Here is a 24,922-nt window from a genome sequence, read left to right on the forward strand (position 1 = left end):
GGAGTCTTAGGCCCTTTCATCCCCAGTTAACCTGGAAGGGGGGAAGAGGCAATCTCCTCCAACTGTCACAGGCCAGGGTATTACTTATTGAGCTAATGGGCTAGGTGCCAGTACCACAGAACATCGGACCTAGAGGAAGTTTCTCCGCCTCATCCAGTCTATTAGTTCTCAAGGAAGTTTTTAAGCTAAATCCTTGAAATTGAGTTTACAAGTTTCTATTTTGGACTGTATACCATTCCTGTGCGTTTCAAGTGTCAACTCTTGTTGGGATAACAACAGAGCTGTTAGTCGTCTATGATACCTGGTCCAATCTGCCTTTTGGAATCTGCTCCTCCAACAGACATACTAACTTGCTTCTTTGTCATGGATCTGGAAGCTTTATCAATTTATAGGGCCAGAGACAAAGCTAGGATCATTTGCCTGGGCATGATGTTAGGAGACCATTGTATTGTGGAATGGTTAACCTTTCAAAGTTTGTCGAGACACTGGAGAGAAGCACAACCCTTCCTTCACAAGACACAGCTCCACACTTGAGTGGTAATAAGCTTTGGGTGACCTGTCTTCCTTGGTCCATACCTTTGTTCTTTAATAGGGAGTGTGTTTCTATCTGTGTAGGAACAAACGAGTTTAGAAAGTAATTTTCTATTTTTGCACCCTGCCAGTTTTTGGCAAGGTTCTCTAATAAAGCCAACCAGTGAAGATTTCACACCATTGCATTGCCTGTAACTACAGACACCAAATAGTATCTTCTTGACAGCCGAATTTTCCTGCTTCCCCGAAATCACACCCATTTCCAACTTCTTTGAAATCATACCCTTAAAACTAAGGGTTGTAAAGTTAGGAAAAAAATAGTTTATAATTTCAAAAACTAAGAAATTGATAACATTTCTAGTTGAATAGCATATCCCTCATATGTCAAGACTGACTCCAACTTCATGGAAAAGTGGTCAAACACTAGACGGGTTATAAAATACAAACTTTCAAGGACTTTTTTTATTGGCAGAAAAACATACAAAATATTGTATAATTCAAACCACAACATATAAGATTTTAAAATCAGTTTCATTCACTCTCATGCTTCTTACACATTGTAATATAGGAATGCTCACACTAGCTTATATACATACATACACTTGAAATTGCACAACTATTTTTATACAAATACCTTACTTATAAAATGCAGCATGACAGACCCTATGGATTCCACAGTAACCCATGTACTGTCTCCTGAAAACCCTATGGTTGTAAGCTATGAAATTTGGGAAAAAATTGTGTATATCCTACAGTTGTTGACAAAAATTAACAAAAGAATTCCATTAATATAATTAGCCTAAATACTTATTGCCTCGTTAAGGTCCGAATTGTACCTTCAAAGATTGTTAAAGGGTAAATCCATAGTACATATTTCAAATTGCAATATTTGTACCTTTTTTAATGGACCACAATTGTTCAGCTTCCTGAGTGTTAATGGTTGTGCTGAAGAAGTCCATTATCTGCACTTTTGTAAAACTATTTACTTCGTTACTTGCAACATTTAACATTGATAAAATTACAATGTTAAATTATTCCTATCCCTTTCAATTTAATATTTATATTGTCTATTCATATTTATTAATGATCCTGATAGTATCACATAAAACAAACTTAAACTATATACAGTACATGCTAATGAGGCTTGTGACCACTAAGTCAGGCATCAAGAATCTCTGATTTACCTCTGCATCTGTGAAACATGACTGCTAATTTATCCTTTTCATTTTAGTAATTTCTTTGCATTTGATACCTAATGCACATTACTGTACTTAAATGACTATGCAGAGGTTAAAATAGTATTGTCCCTTTCTACCATAATTGGTCCTAAACAAATTTATTGTTTGTTTTCCCTCTATACCTTGCAAACATTATCCATTGCATGAAGCTCAGATTACCTTTAGTCATTCTTGATGAGCAAATCAAACATTATAAGAAAAAGTGAAACTTCAAATTTGCTTATTTTGATTATGTGATGTAATGGTAAACAGTAGCTAGAAAAGGCCACGGTTTGGGTATACTGTACAGTACAATTACAGTACTTTTCTCAAGGTATACATAGCTTTTCGAAAAACCAAAATAATTTAAGCCATTCAAATGAATTACATTACATCCCAGTAAACAACACTGATATTTCCTACAATTAATAAGTACTTTTCCTGCTTCTTAAAGGATAAATATTTAATTCTGCTACATTGTTAGTTAAAAAACACTAATGCAAAAAGAAAAAATAATGAGGTCCAAGACACCTGCACTATCAAAAATGGTAGTTGAATAAAAAAAAAACCCTACATATGAAAATTTTAACTATAATACATCTATCATATATAGGCACATCCTTCAGTGGTATTAACCTGATTCAACATTAAACTAATTAGAAGCCACAAAATTTGAATCCCATACCAACTAATTTGCAATGAAATATCAAATCCCAAACATATGTCCTATTATACTTAAGGTCATATATTTTACAATTTCATTTGACATAACAGCAATGTTAACAAATATTCAAATAATTAAGGTCTGAAAACTATAGGATTCAATACATACGGACATAACGTCATAATGGCCGACTATGGCTGGTTTTGTGAAGAAATAATGGCCAACAGTGAAATGATAAGGATGTGGTTTATCTGAAGACTGGGATTATTACCCCCTGCTGTATACAGCAATAGTCCTGGATATCGGATATTAGGTACCGAATGTTCTGGAAAAGAAAACATGAGTATTAATACTGTACTGGGATTGTGTATTTTTATGGTTCTTGTTCAATTTTTAATAACTATATAATATCTTTGCCATGTTTTGATATGTCTTGAATTATTAATCATTTCAACACGTTCACAAACAAAATTACAAATGTTACTTGTGTTTTTCCTAAATTTTTAATACAAACATGAATTCCTTTTAGCAATGGAAATAGCAGAAGCTGGAACACTAGTTAGAACTAAGCAAGTTATCAACCGGCCAGGTAACCATCTGTCGATAAGCCAGTTAGAAAGTGGCAGTCCTAGGACTTGTGGGGAGGTTTGTGTAAGCATTCAAATTTGAGTGAAAGACGCTGGTTCGTATGGTTAGGTAAAGTACAAATACTTTAAAAATGTCATTTGTTCCTACACAATACAAATCATTGTCCTTTAATATCAGAGAGTTGTCCTTAGGTAGACTAGAGTGCCCATTCCAACTGGTTGGTAACTTAACCCTCTTGGTTCACTTTAGGACTTCCTTAGGTGGGCTATAGTGCCCATTCTAACTGGCTGGAAACTTGACCTTGAGAACTCGAAACTCTTGCGTCTGTGATGTTTGCAGCAGAGTTAGGGTTCCTTTTACCTGTGTCAGGATTGGTTTCCGAGCTGAAAATCTGTGTCATAGACCTGGTATAAAGAATGATTAACTGCTGAAACAAGTGTTGTGCCTAGTACTTGCCACTCCCTCGTCAGGAGTGTTGGGAAAACTCCTCTGTACTTGAGTACAAAGGTTACTGCAAGCTGAATGGGGCATACGTTCATCAAGATCTAGTTCAGCTGGCATGGTTTCAAAGCTGTACCACCAAAAGGGAAAAATCATTAAAGATAGGATCAGTCAGGCTTTCCTTTTCTACCAGACTTATGTCACTTTTGCCTTGATCCGATGGCAAATGGTGCTGTGAAAGGAGCAAAGTTAGCTTATCCCCACTCGCTGTGTGGTTACAACAGAACAGTTAACATGGCATAACATGTTAAGGTCTGACGAAAGACTGCTCCACAATATGTACCCCCTATCGTCTAGAAAGCATGTTAGGAGAAATGACACTGCTGCACGATTAACTCCTCGTACTGGTGTGTGATGCTGGCAAGAAGTCTCCTGAAGGTCTGATGAAGACTACTCCACAATTTGTGCAACCTATCATCTGCAAAGCATGTTAGGAGAGATGAGACTGCTGAAAGATTAACTCTTCGTACTGGTGTGTGATGCTGGCAAGAAGTTTCTTGAAGGTCTGATGAAGACTGCTCCACAATTTGTGCCCCCTATCGTCTGGAATCCATGTAAGGAGACGAGACTGCTTCAAGATTAACTCCTCATATTAGTGTGTGATGCTGGCAAGAAGTCTCCTGAAGGTCTGATGAAGACTGCTCCACAATTTGTGCCCCCTATCGTCTGGAATCCATGTTGGGAGAGACAAGACTGCTTCAAGATTAACTCCTCATATTGGTGTGTGATGCTGGCAAGAAGTCTCCTGAAGGTCTGATGAAGACTGCTCCACAATTTGTACCCCCTATCGTCTGGAATCCATGTTGGGAGAGACGAGACTGCTTCAAGATTAACTGCTCATATTGGTGTGTGATGCTGGCAAGAAGTCTCCTGAAGGTCTGATGAAGACTGCTCCACATTTGAGTCCCCTATCGTCTGGAATCCATGTTGGGAGAGACGAGACTGCTTCAAGATTAACTCCTCATATTGGTGTGTGATGCTGGCAAGAAGTCTCCTGAAGGTCTGATGAAGACTGCTCCACAATTTGTGTCCCCTATCGTCTGGAATCCATGTTGGGAGAGACGAGACTGCTTCAAGATTAACTCCTCATATTGGTGTGTGATGCTGGCAAGAAGTCTCCTGAAGGTCTGATGCAGACTGCTCCACAATTTGTGCCCCCTATCGTCTGGAATCCATGTTGGGAGAGACGAGACTGCTTCAAGATAACTCCTCATATTGGTGTGTGATGTAGGCAAAAAGTCTCCTGAAGGTCTGATTAAGACTGCTCCACAATTTGTGCCCCCTATCGTCTGGAATCCATGTTGGGAGAGACGAGACTGCTTCAAGATTAACTCCTCTTATTGGTGTGTGATGCTGGCAAGAGGTCTCCTGAAGGTCTGATGAAGACTGCTCCACAATTTGTGCCCCCTATCGTCTGGAATCCATGTTGGGAGAGACGAGACTGCTTCAAGATTAACTCCTCATATTGGTGTGTGATGCTGGCAAGAAGTCTCCTGAAGGTCTGATGAAGACTGCTCCACAATTTGTGTCCCCTATCGTCTGGAATCCATGTTGGGAGAGACGAGACTGCTTCAAGATTAACTCCTCATATTGGTGTGTGATGCTGGCAAGAAGTCTCCTGAAGGTCTGATGAAGACTGCTCCACAATTTGTGCCCTCTCTGGAATCTATGTTGGGAGAGACAAGACTGCTTCAAGATTAACTCCTCATATTGGTGTGTGATGCTGGCAAGAAGTCTCCTGAAGGTCTGATGAAGACTGCTCCACAATTTGTGTCCCCTATCGTCTGGAATCCATGTTGGGAGAGACGAGACTGCTTCAAGATTAACTCCTCATATTGGTGTGTGATGCTGGCAAGAAGTCTCCTGAAGGTCTGATGAAGACTGCTCCACAATTTGTGCCCTCTCTGGAATCTATGTTGGGAGAGACGAGACTGCTTCAAGATTAACTCCTCATATTGGTGTGTGATGCTGGCAAGAAGTCTCCTGAAGGTCTGATGAAGACTGCTCCACAATTTGTGTCCCCTATCGTCTGGAATCCATGTTGGGAGAGACGAGACTGCTTCAAGATTAACTCCTCATATTGGTGTGTGATGCTGGCAAGAAGTCTCCTGAAGGTCTGATGAAGACTGCTCCACAATTTGTGCCCCCTATCGTCTGGAATCCATGTTGGGAGAGACGAGACTGCTGAAAGATTAACTCCTGATATTGGTGTTTGATGCTGGCAAGAAGTCTCCTGAAGGTCTGATGAAGACTGCTCCACAATTTGTGTCCCCTATCGTCTGGAATCCATGTTGGGAGAGACGAGACTGCTTCAAGATTAACTCCTCATATTGGTGTGTGATGCTGGCAAGAAGTCTCCTGAAGGTCTGATGAAGACTGCTCCACAATTTGTGCCCCCTATCATCTAGAATGCATGTTAGGAGAGACGAGACTGCTGAAAGATTAACTCTTCGTACTGGTCTGTGATGCTGGCAAGAGGTCTCCTGAAGGTCTGATGAAGACTGCTCCACAATTCGTGCCACCTATCATCTGGAATCCCTGTAAGGAGAGATGAGACTGCTTAAAGATTAACTCTTCGTACTGGTGTGTGATGCTGGCAAGAAGTTTCCTGAAGGTCTGATGAAAACTGCTCCACAATTTGTGTCTCCTATCATCTGGAATGCATGTTAGGAGAGATGAGATTGCTATAAGATTAACTCCTCATATTGGTGTGTGATGCTGGCAAAAAGTCTCCTGAAGGTCTGATTAAGACTGCTCCACAATTTGTGCCCCCTATCGTCTGGAATCCATGTTGGGAGAGACAAGACTGCTTCAAGATTAACTCCTCATATTGGTGTGTGATGCTGGCAAGAAGTCTCCTGAAGGTCTGATGAAGACTGCTCCACAATTTGTGTCCCCTATCGTCTGGAATCCATGTTGGGAGAGACGAGACTGCTTCAAGATTACCTCCTCATATTGGTGTTTGATGCTGGCAAGAAGTCTCCTGAAGGTCTGATGAAGACTGCTCCACAATTTGTGTCCCCTATCGTCTGGAATCCATGTTGGGAGAGACAAGACTGCTTCAAGATTAACTCCTCATATTGGTGTGTGATGCTGGCAAGAAGTCTCCTGAAGGTCTGATGAAGACTGCTCCACAATTTGTGCCCCCTATCGTCTGGAAACCATGGTGGGAGAGACGAGACTGCTTCAAGATTAACTCCTCATATTGGTGTGTGATGCTGGCAAGAAGTCTCCTGAAGGTCTGATGAAGACTGCTCCACAATTTGTGCCCCCTATCATCTAGAATGCATGTTAGGAGAGACGAGACTGCTGAAAGATTAACTCTTCGTACTGGTCTGTGATGCTGGCAAGAGGTCTCCTGAAGGTCTGATGAAGACTGCTCCACAATTTGTGCCCCCTATCGTCTGGAATCCATGTTGGGAGAGACAAGACTGCTTCAAGATTAACTCCTCATATTGGTGTGCGATGCTGGCAAGAAGTCTCCTGAAGGTCTGATGAAGACTGCTCCACAATTTGTGCCCCCTTCGTCTGGAATCCATGTTGGGAGATACAAGACTGCTTCAAGATTAACTCCTCATATTGGTGTGTGATGCTGGCAAGTCTCCTGAAGGTCTGATGAAGACTGCTCCACAATTTGTGGCCCCTATCGTCTGGAATCCATGTTGGGAGAGACGAGACTGCTTCAAGATTAACTCCTCATATTGGTGTGTGATGCTGGCAAGAAGTCTCCTGAAGGTCTGATGAAGACTGCTCCACAATTTGTGGCCCCTATCGTCTGGAATCCATGTTGGGAGAGACGAGACTGCTTCAAGATTATCTCCTCATATTGGTGTGTGATGCTGGCAAGAAGTCTCCTGAAGGTCTGATGAAGACTGCTCCACAATTTGTGCCCCCTATCGTCTGGAATCCATGTTGGGAGAGACGAGACTGCTTTAAGATTAACTCCTCATATTGGTGTGTGATGCTGGCAAGAAGTCTCCTGAAGGTCTGATGAAGACTGCTCCACAATTTGTGCCCCCTATCGTCTGGAAACCATGGTGGGAGAGACGAGACTGCTTCAAGATTAACTCCTCATATTGGTGTGTGATGCTGGCAAGAAGTCTCCTGAAGGTCTGATGAAGACTGCTCCACAATTTGTGCCCCCTATCGTCTGGAAACCATGGTGGGAGAGACGAGACTGCTTCAAGATTAACTCCTCATATTGGTGTGTGATGCTGGCAAGAAGTCTCCTGAAGGTCTGATGAAGACTGCTCCACAATTTGTGCCCCCTATCGTCTGGAAACCATGGTGGGAGAGACGAGACTGCTTCAAGATTAACTCCTCATATTGGTGTGTGATGCTGGCAAGAAGTCTCCTGAAGGTCTGATGAAGACTGCTCCACAATTTGTGCCCCCTATCGTCTGGAAACCATGGTGGGAGAGACGAGACTGCTTCAAGATTAACTCCTCATATTGGTGTGTGATGCTGGCAAGAAGTCTCCTGAAGGTCTGATGAAGACTGCTCCACAATTTGTGCCCCCTATCGTCTGGAAACCATGGTGGGAGAGACGAGACTGCTTCAAGATTAACTCCTCATATTGGTGTGTGATGCTGGCAAGAAGTCTCCTGAAGATCTGATGAAGAATGCTCCACAATTTGTGCCCCCTATCGTCTGGAAACCATGGTGGGAGAGACGAGACTGCTTCAAGATTAACTCCTCATATTGGTGTGTGATGCTGGCAAGAAGTCTCCTGAAGGTCTGATGAATACTGCTCCACAATTTGTGCCCCCTATCGTCTGGAAACCATGGTGGGAGAGACGAGACTGCTTCAAGATTAACTCCTCATATTGGTGTGTGATGCTGGCAAGAAGTCTCCTGAAGGTCTGATGAAGACTGCTCCACAATTTGTGCCCCCTATCGTCTGGAAACCATGGTGGGAGAGACGAGACTGCTTCAAGATTAACTCCTCATATTGGTGTTTGATGCTGGCAAGAAGTCTCCTGAAGGTCTGATGAAGACTGCTCCACAATTTGTGTTCCCTATCGTCTGGAATCAATGTTGGGAGAGACGAGACTGCTTCAAGATTAACTCCTAATATTGGTGTGTGATGCTGGCAAGAAGTCTCCTGAAGGTCTGATGAAGACTGCTCCACAATTTGTGCCCCCTATCGTCTGGAATCCATGTTGGGAGAGACGAGACTGCTTCAAGATTAACTCCTCATATTGGTGTGTGATGCTGGCAAGAAGTCTCCTGAAGGTCTGATGAAGACTGCTCCACAATTCGTGCCCCCTATCGTCTGGAATCCATGTTGGGAGAGACGAGACTGCTTCAAGATTAACTCCTCATATTGGTGTGTGATGCTGGCAAGAAGTCTCCTGAAGGTCTGATGAAGACTGCTCCACAATTCGTGCCACCTATCATCTGGAATCCATGTAAGGAGAGATGAGACTGCTTAAAGAATAACTCTTCGTACTGGTATGTGATGCTGGCAAGAAGTTTCTTGAAGGTCTGAGGAAAACTGCTCCACAATTTGTGTCTCCTATCATCTGGAATGCATGTTAGGAGACATGAGATTGCTATAAGATTAACTCCTCATATTGGTGTGTGATGCTGGCAAGAAGTCTCCTTTAGGTCTGATGAAGACTGCTCCACAATTTGTGCCCTCTATTGTCTGGAATCTATGTTGGGAGAGACGAGACTGCTTCAAGATAACTCCTCATATTGGTGTGTGATGCTGGCAAAAAGTCTCCTGAAGGTCTGATTAAGACTGCTCCACAATTTGTGCCCCCTATCGTCTGGAAACCATGGTGGGAGAGACGAGACTGCTTCAAGATTAACTCCTCATATTGGTGTGTGATGCTGGCAAGAAGTCTCCTGAAGGTCTGATGAAGACTGCTCCACAATTTGTGCCCCCTATCGTCTGGAAACCATGGTGGGAGAGACGAGACTGCTTCAAGATTAACTCCTCATATTGGTGTGTGATGCTGGCAAGAAGTCTCCTGAAGGTCTGATGAAGACTGCTCCACAATTTGTGCCCCCTATCATCTAGAATGCATGTTAGGAGAGACGAGACTGCTGAAAGATTAACTCTTCGTATTGGTGTGTGATGCTGGCAAGAGGTCTCCTGAAGGTCTGATGAAGACTGCTCCACAATTTGTGCCTCCTATCGTCTGGAATCCATGTTGGGAGAGACAAGACTGCTTCAAGATTAACTCCTCATATTGGTGTGTGATGCTGGCAAGAGGTCTCCTGAAGGTCTGATGAAGACTGCTCCACAATTTGTGCCCCCTATCGTCTGGAATCCATGTTGGGAGAAACGAGACTGCTTCAAGATTAACTCCTCATATTGGTGTGTGATGCTGGCAAGAAGTCTCCTGAAGGTCTGATGAAGACTGCTCCACAATTTGTGTCCCCTATCGTCTGGAATGCATATTAGGAGAAACGACACTGCTGAAAGATTAACTCTTCGTACTGGTGTGTGATGCTGGCAAGAAGTTTCCTGAAGGTCTGATGAAGACTGCTCCACAATTTGTGCCCCCTATTGTCTGGAATCCATGTTGGGAGAGACAAGACTGCTGAAAGACTAACTCTTCGTACTGGTGTGTGATGCTGGCAAGAAGTTTCCTGAAGGTCTGATGAAGACTGCTCCACAATTTGTGCCCCCTATCATCTGGAATGCATATTAGGAGAGACGAGACTGCTGAAAGATTAACTCTTCGTAATGGTGTGTGATGCTGGCAAGAAGTTTCCTGAAGGTCTGATGAAGACTGCTCCACAATTTGTGCCCCCTATCATTTGGAATGCATATTAGGAGAGACGAGACTGCTGAAAGATTAACTCTGCGTAATGGTGTGTGATGCTGGCAAGAAGTTTCCTGAAGGTCTGATGAAGACTGCTCCACAATTTGTGCCCCCTATCATCTGGAATGCATATTAGGAGAGACGAGACTGCTGAAAGATTAACTCTTCGTAATGGTGTGTGATGCTGGCAAGAAGTTTCCTGAAGGTCTGATGAAGACTGCTCCACAATTTGTGCCCCCTATCATCTGGAATGCATATTAGGAGAGACGAGACTGCTGAAAGACTAACTGTTCGTACTGGTGTGTGATGCTGGCAAGTGCTGGCAAGAAGTTTCCTTTAGGTCTGATGAAGACTGCTCCACAATTTGTGTCCCCTATTGTCTGGAATCCATGTTGGGAGAGACAAGACTGCTGAAAGACTAACTCTTCGTACTGGTGTGTGATGCTGGCAAGAAGTTTCCTGAAGGTCTGATGAAGACTGCTCCACAATTTGTGCCCCCTATCATTTGGAATGCATATTAGGAGAGACGAGACTGCTGAAAGATTAACTCTTCGTACTGGTGTATGATGCTGGCAAGAAGTTTCCTGAAGGTCTGATGAAGACTGCTCCACAATTTGTTCCCCCTATCATCTGGAATGCATATTAGGAGAGACGAGACTGCTGAAAGACTAACTGTTCGTACTGGTGTGTGATGCTGGCAAGAAGTTTCCTGAAGGTCTGATGAAGACTGCTCCACAATTTGTTCCCCCTATCATCTGGAATGCATATTAGGAGAGACGAGACTGCTGAAAGACTAACTGTTCGTACTGGTGTATGATGCTGGCAAGAAGTTTCCTGAAGGTCTGATGAAGACTGCTCCACAATTTGTTCCCCCTATCATCTGGAATGCATATTAGGAGAGACGAGACTGCTGAAAGACTAACTGTTCGTACTGGTGTGTGATGCTGGCAAGAAGTTTCCTTTAGGTCTGATGAAGACTGCTCCACAATTTGTGTCCCCTATTGTCTGGAATCCATGTTGGGAGAGACAAGACTGCTGAAAGACTAACTCTTCGTACTGGTGTGTGATGCTGGCAAGAAGTTTCCCGAAGGTCTGATGAAGACTGCTCCATAATTTGTGCCCCCTATCATCTGGAATGCATATTAGGAGAGACGAGACTGCTGAAAGATTAACTCTTCGTAATGGTGTGTGATGCTGGCAAGAAGTTTCCTGAAGGTCTGATGAAGACTGCTCCACAATTTGTGCCCCCTATCATTTGGAATGCATATTAGGAGAGACGAGACTGCTGAAAGACTAACTCTTCGTACTGGTGTGTGATGCTGGCTAGAAGTTTCCTGAAGGTCTGATCCACAATTTGTGCCCCCTATCATTTGGAATGCATATTAGGAGAGACGAGACTGCTGAAAGACTAACTCTTCGTACTGGTGTGTGATGCTGGCAAGAAGTTTCCTGAAGGTCTGATGAAGATTGCTCCACAATTTATGCCCCCTATCAGCTGGAATGCATATTAGGAGACGAGACTGCTGAAAGATTAACTCTTTGTACTGGTGTGTGATGCTGGCAAGAAGTTTCCTGAAGGTCTGATGAAGACTGCTTCACAATTTGTGCCCCCTATCGTCTGGAATCCATGTTATAAGAGACAAGACTGCTGAAAGACTAACTCTTCGTACTGGTGTGTGATGCTGGCAAGAAGTTTCCTGAAGGTCTGATGAAAACTGCTCCACAATTTGTGCCCCCTATCATCTGGAATGCATATTAGGAGAGACGAGACTGCTGAAAGATTAACTTCGTACTGGTGTTTGATGCTGGCAAGAAGTTTCTTGAAGATTTGATGAAGACTGCTCCACAATTTGTGCCCCCTATCGTCTGGAATCCATGTTGGGAGAGACGAGACTGCTGAAAGATTAACTCTTCGAACTGGTGTGTGATGCTGGCAAGAAGTTTCCTGAAGGTCTGATGAAGACTGCTCCACAATTTGTGCCCCCTATCGTCTGGAATCCATGTTGGGAGACATAAGACTGCTGAAAGACTAACTCTTCGTACTGGTGTGTGATGCTGGCAAGAAGTTTCCTGAAGGTCTGATGAAGACTGCTCCACAATTTGTGCCCCCTATCATCTGGAATGCATATTAGGAGAGACGAGACTGCTGAAAGACTAACTGTTCGTACTGGTGTGTGATGCTGGCAAGTGCTGGCAAGAAGTTTCCTTTAGATCTGATGAAGACTGCTCCACAATTTGTGCCCCCTATTGTCTGGAATCCATGTTGGGAGAGACAAGACTGCTGAAAGACTAACTCTTCGTACTGGTGTGTGATGCTGGCAAGAAGTTTCCTGAAGGTCTGATGAAGACTGCTCCACAATTTGTGCCCCCTATCATTTGGAATGCATATTAGGAGAGACGAGACTGCTGAAAGATTAACTCTTCGTATTGGTGTGTGATGCTGGCAAGAAGTTTCCTGAAGGTCTGATGAAGACTGCTCCACAATTTGTGCCCCCTATCATTTGGAATGCATATTAGGAGAGACGAGACTGCTGAAAGACTAACTCTTCGTACTGGTGTGTGATGCTGGCAAGAAGTTTCCTGAAGGTCTGATGAAGACTGCTCCACAATTTGTGCCCCCTATCATTTGGAATGCATATTAGGAGAGACGAGACTGCTGAAAGATTAACTCTTCGTACTGGTGTGTGATGCTGGCAAGAAGTTTCCTGAAGGTCTGATGAAGACTGCTCCACAATTTGTGCCCCCATATCGTCTGGAATCCATGTTGGGAGAGACAAGACTGCTGAAAGACTAACTCTTCGTACTGGTGTGTGATGCTGGCAAGAAGTTTCCTGAAGGTCTGATGAAGACTGCTCCACAATTTGTGTCCCCTATCATCTGGAATGCATATTAGGAGAGACGAGACTGTTGAAAGATTAACTCTTCCTACTGGTGTGTGATGCTGGCAAGAAGTTTCCTGAAGGTCTGATGAAGACTGCTCCACAATTTGTGCCCCCTATCGTCTGGAATGCATATTAGAAGAGATGAGACTGCTGAAAGATTAACTCCTCATATTGGTGTGTGATGCTGGCAAGAAGTCTCCTGAAGGTCTGATGAAGACTGCTCCACAATTTGTGCCCCCTATCGTCTGGAATGCATGTTGGGAGAGACAAGACTGCTGAAAGACCCAAAACCTCGTACTGGTGTGTGATGGTGGCAAGAGGTTTCCCGAAGGTCTGATGAAAGACTGCTCCATAATTTGTGCCCCCTATCATCTTCCAAAGAAACAGAATGAGACAAGGATGACCTCTACAAGAGAAATCTTTGAAATCGGCACTAGAGGAAGATCCTCCACTGGAGAACAAGAACTGAAGGGCACCTGGAAGCAATTCACTCCACAGGTGGCTGGAAACCAACCAGGGCACTCCAAAAACACGTGGGGTAACTAAGTTTGTAGGAGGGACTGGAACCACCAACAAACTGATCCAAAGGGCACTTCTCTCTGGGGGGGGGGGGACACCCCAACAGAAGATAATCCTTGTAGCTTACTGAAAGTCTCTTAGTTCAGATGGTCCAAGTAGACTAGGATAAAAAATGCCAGATGTCCAAAATCCTCCTCCGAGGAAGGAAGACCAGAATATGTTGTCAGGCAATCTTGAAATCATGCCCTAAGGGGCTAGTACTCTAAAGGAGGACCTCTTAAGGGTAAAGACTGGCTCTGCAGCCGACAAGGTCCTCGTCATCATACGCAGGCTCTACAAGTTCCGTGAAGATTTGTGTTGAGAATCTCTGAAGAAGGATCAGGGCATTGCTTTCAAGCAACCTTGTGAGGACATTCCTAAAAGCTAAGTGCTAGGTCCTGGGCAAAACCTGGGACTGCAGCAGAGGTAGTACTAAAAGTTGCTTGCAAGATTTAGAATTCACACTTAAAATTGGGATGAAGGATGCCAGGGGCTTCAATGATCCTCCCCCAAAGAATAATTACCAAAACAAGGTTGACAAGCAACCTTCCGAGCATGCTCCAAAGAGCAAGTGCTCTGGAGAAGCTCCTGAAGGGCAACACCTAGTGAGGTGGACTTCCAATACGTCCTTGGCTGTAGGAAGGGAGCCGTCTGCGATCCCTAATGTCCTTTGGCATAAGGACTGATAACTCCTGTAATCCTAATGTCCTTTGGCATAAGGACTGATAACTCCTGTAAACACTACACTTCCTGCGTAATCAGCAGAGAAACCTATAAAATCCAAAAGCAACTCCAGGTTGGATAATCTGTGCTTCTAGATCTTCTGCTTCGAATCTACCATATTGTAAACTCCATCTTAGCAGAGAAAGACACCCTTCAGGAGGAAGCCTTCTTTATCCCTATGTTCGAAAGTGGATAAAGAAACTATTCTCTCCCAATTGGCCTCTGGAGGAGACTACTCAAGGCAGTGAGGTTAAAAGAAATCTCAAACATATATATTAATAAAATACTAGCCAAACTACAGACCTGGTTGGAAATGCAACGATCTTACTGGATAAGCAGGATGCTATAAGACCAATGGCTCCAACAGTGAAAAATAGCCCAGTGAGTAAAGGAAATAAACTTAAAAATTAGTAATAAAGCAATCAAAAAATATTTTTAGAACAGCAAAATTTAAATATATCTTTCATATATAAACTATAAAAACTATTATAAAAAACACAGTAAGAGGAAGATAAATAAGGTAGAATTTGTGTACTCTCAAGCAAGACAAGAGAACTCCACTCTAAGACAGTGGAAGAGCATGGTACAGAAGCTATGGCATTAAACAAGATTAGAGCACAAAGGTTTGAGTTGGGAGTCTCCTAGAAGAGCTGCTTACCACAGCTTAAGTCTCTCTATCTTTACTAGTAGTCACTGATCAATTACAGTGTAGTAGTTAACTCCTTGACCAGAGAAGATATTTTAGGTAATCTCAGTGATGGCAGGTATATTAGGATAGAGGAGAATGTGGAAAGAAATAGTCCAGACTATTCGATGCATGTGTAGGCAAAGGAAAAATAAGCTTTAGCCAGAGATAGGGATCCAGTTTAGTACTGTCTAGCCAGTCAAGGATCCAATAACTAGTCATATCATTTAAAGAGGATCCTTTGCTCTTCAGAACTGCTTCCCTAGAAGGATGACCAACAGCAATAGGATAACGAATCCCCGTCTAACCAAAGGACAACAACACACAGTATCACCTGTGTCTTTACCTGCCATCACATCCACTACAGGAAAGGATAGAAGATGACGCTCACGTCATTCTGAAAATCATAAAAACAATTATGCTGAAAACTGAGAAATGAAAAATTAAAGTTACAGAAAGCTTCTCAATAACATCTGTCCTCACTGATGGTGAATTTCTCAGGGTTGTCAGTGAGCCAACAGGGGTCTGTTCCTTCCTCAATGCTAGTAGGTAATAACCCTGTTGGTTGTTGCAGCTTTTGCAGTTTTTTATCTCAATCTATAAAGGATGATGGTTTGTATTTTGTAGGAACAACCAAAATTAACTTAATTCTAATTAAAATTGCAAATTTATTTGCCATCTATATGACAAAAAAATATCACCGATTACATAAAACACAAAATTTGACAATCAAATAGTTTTAACAGTATACTGTAATAACTTTTAAAAGTATTTGTTTTTGCAGATATTTAATTTCAGCCAATATGATTGTCCAAGATAGCACAATTTTTTTTCTTTGGTTTTCATGTAGAACACTTTACTAAAAATTATATTTGTACACATGTAAGAACAAAAATTGAATATTTGAACGTTATTTTTTTTTTATCATGTTCCATAACTGGAAAATAAGCTCCATGAAATTTTAGCTTTACTTTTTCTTACCATACTGCACCTATTTTTACAATTCTACATTAATTTCTTTGAAGCTACATTACAAAATTTTATCTGATGGTACAATACTCATAATGCATATTCAAGGTGCCAAGTGCCTTTCGTGCAACGCTCATGCTCTGCAGCTGTAAGAGAAGATAATAAAACTAAGAAGTTAAAGGAAGAAGAAGACTAGCATACACAATGAATTCCCAAGAGACAGGAATTCCAAATGCTGCCTACCTCTCTCAGTTCCTGAAGAAGATGGCAGCTAAGAGGGCGAGGATTGCCTTGGTAGAGGGCGTGGGCGTGTAGGTAGCAGAATAGCTGAGGGAGCCACACGCGGGCGGGCACACGGGCGTGGTAGTCTCTACAATGACCAGAAATAATACAGTCACAAGGGGCAAGGCAATTGGCAGTCAAGGAGCAGCAGCAGCAAAGACTTGGGTTAAAATTTCTTATACCATGGATGTAATTCCCCTGACATTGCCATTACATTTTCAAACAAATGAAAGAATAGAAATTCTGGCCTCACTGCCAAATTAACAGTAGGGTCATGTAAAGTATTGTGTATGCAGTGTGTATTTGTGTAAATATTGTTAGATCAATTTCCATCAAATTTATAGAAATGCACACCAGATATTAGTGATATATCAAGTGTACATTGCTCTCAAATTTTACGATTTCAATTAACTATTTCTCACACATTGCAGAGCTACATCCTTTTGATTGGTTCATTTTAACAGCCATGCTTTTTAATGAATATTCTGTATTTGTAACATGCTGTTTACTATAATTCTGAAAGTTGCAGTTAAAACTAAACTGATTTTGAATTTCCAATGATATTTAAGCAAATTTAAGGCCTACTTTGCAAATGGCTTATTTTTCTTTCCAACCTGATCATCACTTATACTTTGCTCATTCAGTTCAAGCACTGACAAATTTTTGTATGCTAAACTTTAATTATACCTGCAGCTTTAAAATAAATATTTTAAACTAATTTTGAATATGGAAGCTTAATATTCCCTGTTGAAGATAAGTTACCAGGTTTGGCAAGGTTAGCTTTTAAATCAAGACATTCCTCTTACAGGAAAGAAAATGGTTACTTCTGGAAACTGAAAATTTTAAAATTAAGCAATTTGGAAATTGGAAAATGGGAGCAAATTTCATTAGTTCAATGTTGGCAGTAGTATGCAGACTTGAAATGCATATGACCTAATACTCTTGGTGTGATTACCACAGCATACCATAAACAGCTTAATGACAGAACATGAAAATGCAATTTAAGATTTGGAGGCAAAGAGTAGAGAATTATTTCCATTCAAAAGAAAGAATACCCTCATATGATTAAGTTAAACAGTGCATTAGAATGCTAGACTGAAATTACTGTACAGAACAGCATTTCAAGGCTTATATGTAGTTCAATTAATTCATGCAGCAATTATTCCCTATTTTTGTCAAAGACATGCATTTCCTACAGAAATGTTTAACAACAATTTGATTCCTTTCATAATTACTGTAATACCATCAACTAGACTTGCTTTCTAGGATGATGCATTCTAGATATCAAATGTCAATGTCTAGATTAATTGTAATAGCTTAATACAACTAACATAATACACGTACACTAGTTTCAATTCATAATTTCAAAACAATCAAGGTAGAGTATTATGAAAAAGCATTCAGTATAAATATTTCTGTAAAATGAATTCTGCTGGTGGGCCCCCCTCAAAATAAATTTGGTTTTACAATTCATTCGTTGGTCCATTGGTAACCATCTTTATTTAAATTAGAATAAGAGTACAAAACTCAACCTCTCAGCAATTTAAACCATATATTTGGAGTCGCTGACGATGACAGGCAAACTCATTGTAGTTCTACAACCTAACATAACAAATGAATTTAAAGCATTGTTTAAAAAAAAAAAAAAAAACTTCCTCACATTAACCACCTATATAGGAAGGCCATACTGTACAGAAAAATTCAGTAAAGCAAATTTGGTTTAATTTTTTTTTTTTTAAAGAAAATTTTGCTGTTCAAGTACTGTTTTTTTCTCAACAGTTCCATTACTTATATTTTTAAAGCTTGAATGCAACTATTATCCTGCTACCAATTCAATATTTAATTCAGATGTTCAGAACTTTAGGCCTTTATTCATTAAGCAGTCTTCTATGACTGAATTGAAAATACTAAGCTGTAGCATGCAATTTCTTAAATTTTTCTAAGAAAGGTGCCATCTACCTTTAGAAATTTCCCTTCTTTAAGATGTGCAGTTTGCAGGAAAAATTTTCATCGCTATGAAAGTAAAGATGCATATTAGATTACCTTGACTAATTAGAGTGATGACAATGACATGAATTACTAGAGATGAAACTTTAATTATGAGATATCTTACCAATAAGAGTAACAGTAGCTTCAGATTGACCCAATTTGTTGGTAGCCATACATGTGTAATTTCCAAATTGTCGTTTCTCGATGGTAAGAACCCTGAGTGTGGTATCTGTAAATTCGTCAGCAGTAGCAAACTGTGATACTCTGAAATATTGCAAGTAAAACAAGGTTAGTATGAAAAGTTTTATCAGACTCAATGAAATTAGAAAATTCCTATAAAGAAAATGTCTGAAGTTGCAAACTCTTACTTTTGATCAAAATCCACTGACAGAAGGCTACGATGGTTTTAGAACACCAGATACTGTAGAGTTAAGTTTCATAAAATATGAACAATAGCCCTACTAGGCCATTAATTTAGAAGTGAAAGTCCTTCAAGATACTGAAACACATATGAAATGCCAAAATAAACTTGCAGTATTGTAAACTATTGTATGGTTTAGATAGAAATAATTATGTACTGTATACTATGATTAAGTGGCCTTGGATACACTAGTACTGTTTAGTCTATAAAAACTTTTACTCCTCTATATAAAAATTTTATATCTAAAAATAATGCAGGTAAAAATATCTACAATAGTTAATTAAATTATAAGAAATTTGTTTAGAAACTAGGAGATTCATGAGATACAAAAGAATGTTAGTATATGTAATGTAAAGAAGGCTAGGGAAGCTCAATAGAGATAAGACAGCCACTTAATAAAAGAGGTTCAACCAACCAAGAGCTAAGAACATGCCAGGGACAGGAATTGTGTGGGGTGTTGGAGGTGAAGAAGAGGATTATGGATATAGTGGGAGAGGGGGAAAAAGATGCAACATATGAATGGAAAAAGTGGACCGAGTGGCCAACAATGCAATATAGAGGCATTAACAAGTTAGAAAGACTATGAAATTTTATTGCAATAAGTGTGTGTTTTCATAAACCTTCAGAAACAAAGAATATTGCAGGGCTTTACCTATAATGCTGATTGTTTACTAAAGCTTCCTGCTTGTGGATCCATGTGATGGCTGCTGGAGGATAAGCTTCAACGTGGCACTCAAGATCCATGTCATATTGGAGAGCCTAAGACAGGGGTTATTATATTAATAAATTTCATTAGAAGCCATTTTCAAGAGCAGGGATGAAAAAAAAAAATTATCGACAAGGTTAAAATATAACTAGTACAAATAATACTGTGGATTTATGGAAACTGGCCCTATGGTTTGACAGGTCAGGGATGCCATTTTGCACCAAGTGCAACCAGAGGAACATCTGCTGCATCAGGAAGTAGAAGTCAAAAGGATTAAGATAGCCGGACAGAATTAGGAAATAAGCATTTAAGGGTCATATGGGATGCTGCAAAGACTCAAATTAATGCTTACAGTGCACCAGATGAGGTTCATTGTTAGCACTAATCCCATATGGGAATCTTTCCCCAAGTCCTGAAGGGTGTGATACTACCAGTGAACTTCTTCGCTGCACTCTAAGCATTACTCAGGTCTTTGCAGTATCCTTTAAAGGCCCTAGCTGTACTCATTTATCCTTCCATAATTCTTCTCCCAATTTCTTCCTTTCTGTCCAGTTACTAATTTTTACAGTACTTTGAAATGTCATAGTGAACACCCTAATCCCAGCCATGGGCATTTTGACCCAATTAAAAAATTTAATCTATTGTACTATTATAATTAAAATGTTTGATAGGACATAAAATTAAATAAAAAAAATCAAATATGCATATTTCACAATTATGGAAAACAATTCAGGAGTAAACATAATATTAAAGGTAAAGTATGTAATTCAAATGCACTTTCTAAAGGTAGTCCAACATTCACGAGACATCCTTTACCTGATATACTCTGGGACGAATAGCTGAAACAACTGGTGCAAACTCCACTTCAACGTTAATGTTCCTGCGAGCACCTCTTCCTACTTGGTTTTCTGCAATACAGTAGTAAGTACCTCTATCCTCCTTGCGGACATTAGCAATCTGAAGGACGTTGCCCCTGTTGAAAAGGGCATTACATTGTGAGCAATAAAAATATTGATAAAGGATAAAGTTTCTGATGGTATACAGTACCTTATAACAAGATCAGCAATTACAAAATTTTAGAACAGTGTAACCAAATGCTTTCAAAACGTTCAGAATAAATATTTTAATGCTAAGGTCACTTATTTCGAAAGTCAATTATACAACGTTTTATTCATGTTATGCACCACTAAACTAGAAGTAACATTTGTAATTCAAGAAAAGAACTGTTGACATCATGTGAACCAGATATTGGAATTCTACACTGGTAAATATATCTCAAAACACAGTTAAATAAAAACCTTCAACCAACATTACTTTACCATACAAACCATACTTTAATCCCCAAACTATAAAAAATTAGTTAATAAATATTTTGTTTACAATTGTCTTACAGCCCAACTGGGCAATTTTAACTAAGCTACTTTGAGATTAGGAAATATAAATTTTTGGGATAAAGTGCCGTTTGGTCTTCAAGGTCTTTCCTGTTTAAGGCTAAAAGAGAGACTCCAATTGTCACATTGGATTTCATGTTCTAGACTTCCAAAAATTTGATTCCCTGCTCTAACATTTCACAAGAAAATCCTTGAAGACCATACAGCGCTTCTACAAAAAATTTTCCCTTTGTCAAAGCTCCTTAATTAAAATGGGTGAACTAACCATCTACTTTACTTTGTTACCCTTTTTTTTCTTTATAAGAAACAATATTCCTTTCTTGCTCAACTGAGTTAGTCTGTGCTATTCTACTATCCAACTGCGTGGGAAAATGTTCTATATGAAGGATTGAAGTTTATATAAAAGACTGGCAGGCAAAAGGAAGCTTATTAATTCCAGTCACTGTGTACAAACTGCTTTTATATAAAAACTATTAGCCCTGACCTAAACAATACCAGTACTGAATGACCTACCAGGCTTTAAAACCAAAATCCTCATTTCAATTACAAACTGTATTGAACAGTTAAGCTATATGTAAATAAAGACTTCAAAAGTTCCCCAAGTCAAGATATTCACATTTAAGACTTCATGAAAGAGTATCAAAACTTTATGATACATTCCTTTCTAAAGTAGAAAAGCAAAATTTATTTTTCTGCTACTGTACAAGGCAGCAGTTAGTTGCAAAATGCCTATAATCTCGTAATTTTATTTGTTGCTTTTTTCCCCAGACTGATTTGCAAACCGATTTACAAAATTACCTGTAGATGGATCCTCCAGTGGGGAGAATGGCATTGTTTTCTCTTCTCCAGGAGATATCTGGGATGGGCATACCACCAGCATAGCAGGATAGCTCTACACTCTCGCCTTCACTGGCTACAACAGACCTGAAAAATATAGAAGTATTGTATAGGATATAGGACTTTTGAGGCGATTTCTAAATTTATTTTACTGCTGTTTACACCACCGTCCCAACCTTTGCTCCTAACTGGAATATGCATCAAAATTGTCTGTCCTCAGCCATACTTTATCATTAGGTTTATATCTCCATTGATGGGGTGCCTCCTCAGTAAAAGGATTATCAGCAAGAAACCCTACCATCAACAGCTAAATTCAATAGTATATGATTAACCTTTGACATAATGACTATAATGTAGGAACCCTACCCAATGTAAATAGAGTCTTTTAGTACAAGCAAAGAACATTTTTCGAGCAAACTTCCGAAGAAGTTAATTCCTATACCATACAGTATATTGAAATACAAGAACAATATCAAGAATAAAAAGTCATGCAATTATGATTGACACAGTTAACTGTTAAAAGCAAAATACTAAATTTTGAAAAAAACAGTTAAAGGACATAGACAAACACTACGATACATATGCTATCAAAGTTCTATTGATACATAGGCTATTAATTTTCTATTTGATATTGTTTTAATGGTCATCTGGAGAGTACCAATCTCACTCACTTTATGAGATCATCCAGTAGACCAAAACACGCTTTCTTATCCCTTCTCAAATTACAACCACATTCTGCAGAAGTGCCATGTTGTCAATGGCAAATACCTGCATCAAATTTCCTTTTGCAGTAAAACTGTAGTGGTATACAGGTTTCAGAGGCTTTATGATAACTTGTGCCATTTGTGCATCTGCATACTTACCCATGATGATTTGCCTACTCTGATAGGCTTTGTTTTGCTTTTTTCACAAACATCAATTTGCAAGGCACTTACAAATATAAAGTCTTATTAAACCTTTTTCACACTATTGTCTAGTAATTGGAATAACCATACAGTATATAGTACTGTAAAAGTAAAATAGGCGTACAGAATTTATCTTTTGAATAACTATACTCTGCTTAAAGCTTTTGTTCAAGAGTTTATACTTCAACTGAATATGAATACAATTTAACCATAAAAGCCCTTTCTGGAAAAACCCATGAGTGATGAGCTACCCTAAAATCACCAGCCATTGGTGTAGATGCATCAGTTCCTTCTTTACTTAATCCAGATGGCTCTGAAAAAAAAAAACACTTTTTTGGCTGATGTGTTTGACAGTAAGGAGAGTAATGAGAAACCATCTTCCTTATTCCTATTTTCCCGAGAGTAAACTGCCTAGCTTAGCTTTTTGCTCATGAAATTAAAGCTTCCTTGATGGACCTTGATTTGCTTTTTATAAAGACTGCAGAATGCTTAGCTCCAACATTGTCATTTTGCGCAAGTTGGCAAGAATAGGAGCTTTTTGCACTTGGGAGAATTGGTAACATTACTTCACTATATAAATGTGTTTGGGGTAGCTCCAGTCCAACCAATTACAGTACTCGCCAATTTCCATAACTCCCATACCTAAATAACTTTTAATGTCTTTTGGCAAAAAGTCTCATTAGGTTTGCTGAAAGTAATCATCTGTTCCCTAGTTTGCAATTTGGTTTTCATAAAGGCCTTGGAGCATGCGATTCCCTCATCTCCAATGCTGTACAGAAATCCTTTTGTGGTCAGGAAGTTCGTGTGATTGGCCATTATTTCAGTGCTGCCTCTGACCGTGTTAATCATGAAGCCCTTTTTTTCCAAACTCAAACAGTAGCGAGTGGATGGGTCATTTCCTTGAATCATTATTGAATTTCCAAGTAATAGATTGCAGAGAGGTGTTGATGGGCACCATAACGAGTATAGAAATGTGATATCTGGTGTTCCTCAGGGTAGTTTTCTTGACCCATTACTCTTCATTCTACACACATGATATGTGCTTTAACCTAGGAAAAAAAAGCTTTTTTGCATATGCAGCTGAAGCAACTCTTTGCATCAATGTAAATCCGAGGTTGCTGAATCCTTTAATAGAGATTAACTAAAAATGATATTTTAATTATAAAATAAATTTTTGAATATACTTACCCGGTGAATATATAATAGCTGCAACTCTGTTGCTCGACAGACAAAAAACAGTAAAAACTCGCCAGCGATCGCTATACAGGTTGCGGGTGTGCCCACCAGCGCCAACTGTCGGCCAGATACCACTCTCGATGTAAACAAAGACTCAATTTCTTCTCATCCCACTGCGTCTCTATTGGGGAGGAAGGGAGGGTCGTTTAATTTATATATTCACCGGGTAAGTATATTCAAAAATTTATTTTATAATTAAAATATCATTTTAAATATTTAACTTAGCCGGTGAATCTATAATAGCTGATTCACACCCAAGGAGGTGGGTAGAGACCAGAGTTAAATATGTTTACATCGTATAAGCTAAGAGTTTTTTATTTCATTTTGGCAGTTATCAATATAACAAAACCAAAATAAATAGGTACCTGGTAAGGAAGTCGACTTAGACGATTACTCTGCCTTGTAAGTACGTCTTCCTTACGGAGCCCAGCGATCCTCTTAGGATGCTGACAGACCCCCAGGAGCTGAAGTATCAAGGGCTGCAACCCATACAACAGGACCTCATTAAACCCCTAATCTGGGCGCTCTCAAGAAATGACTTTGACCACCCGCCAAATCAATCAGATTGCGAAAGGCTTCTTAGCCTTCCGGACAACCCATAAAAACATTAAAACATTTCAAGAGACAGATTGAAAGGATATGGAATTAGGGAATTGTAGTGGTTGAGCCCTCACCCACTACTGCACTCGCTGCTACGAATGGTCCCAGTGTGTAGCAGTTCTCGTAAAGAGACTGGACATCTTTTAAGTAAAAATGACGCGAACACTGACTTGCTTCTCCAATAGGTTGCGTTCATGATACTTTGCAGAGATCTATTTTGCTTAAAGGCCACGGAAGTTGCTACAGCTCTAACCTCGTGCGTCTTAACCTTAAGCAAAGATCGGTCTTCCTCACTCAAGTGTGAATGAGCTTCTCGTATTAACAATCTGATAAAACATGACAAAGCATTCTTTGACATAGGCAAGGATGGTTTCTTAACCGGTTTCTTAACCGAACGCTTCAGATTGGCCTCGTAAAGGTTTAGTACGAGCTAAGTAGAACTTAAGAGCTCTAACAGG

At 40.1% G+C, this 24,922-nt stretch overlaps 1 protein-coding gene across 1 annotated transcript in view; it reads right to left on the bottom strand.

Annotated features, from left to right (window-relative positions):
* Positions 1-978: 978 nt before the first annotated feature.
* The window catches only part of LOC137646646 (lachesin-like), a gene marked incomplete at its 5' end in the record, with an annotated part of 32,095 nt that continues 8,151 nt past the window's right edge, over positions 979-24,922 (bottom strand). Inside the window, 6 exons of the mRNA XM_068379751.1 lie at positions 979-2,737; positions 16,341-16,467; positions 18,493-18,632; positions 19,442-19,548; positions 20,312-20,468; positions 21,685-21,810. Of these exons, the coding sequence (XP_068235852.1) occupies positions 16,346-16,467; positions 18,493-18,632; positions 19,442-19,548; positions 20,312-20,468; positions 21,685-21,810 (652 nt within the window). The remainder of the gene's footprint in view (positions 2,738-16,340; positions 16,468-18,492; positions 18,633-19,441; positions 19,549-20,311; positions 20,469-21,684; positions 21,811-24,922) is intronic.

The sequence above is a fragment of the Palaemon carinicauda genome, chromosome 9 (genome assembly GCF_036898095.1).
Source record: "Palaemon carinicauda isolate YSFRI2023 chromosome 9, ASM3689809v2, whole genome shotgun sequence".
Classification (NCBI taxonomy): domain Eukaryota; kingdom Metazoa; phylum Arthropoda; class Malacostraca; order Decapoda; family Palaemonidae; genus Palaemon; species Palaemon carinicauda.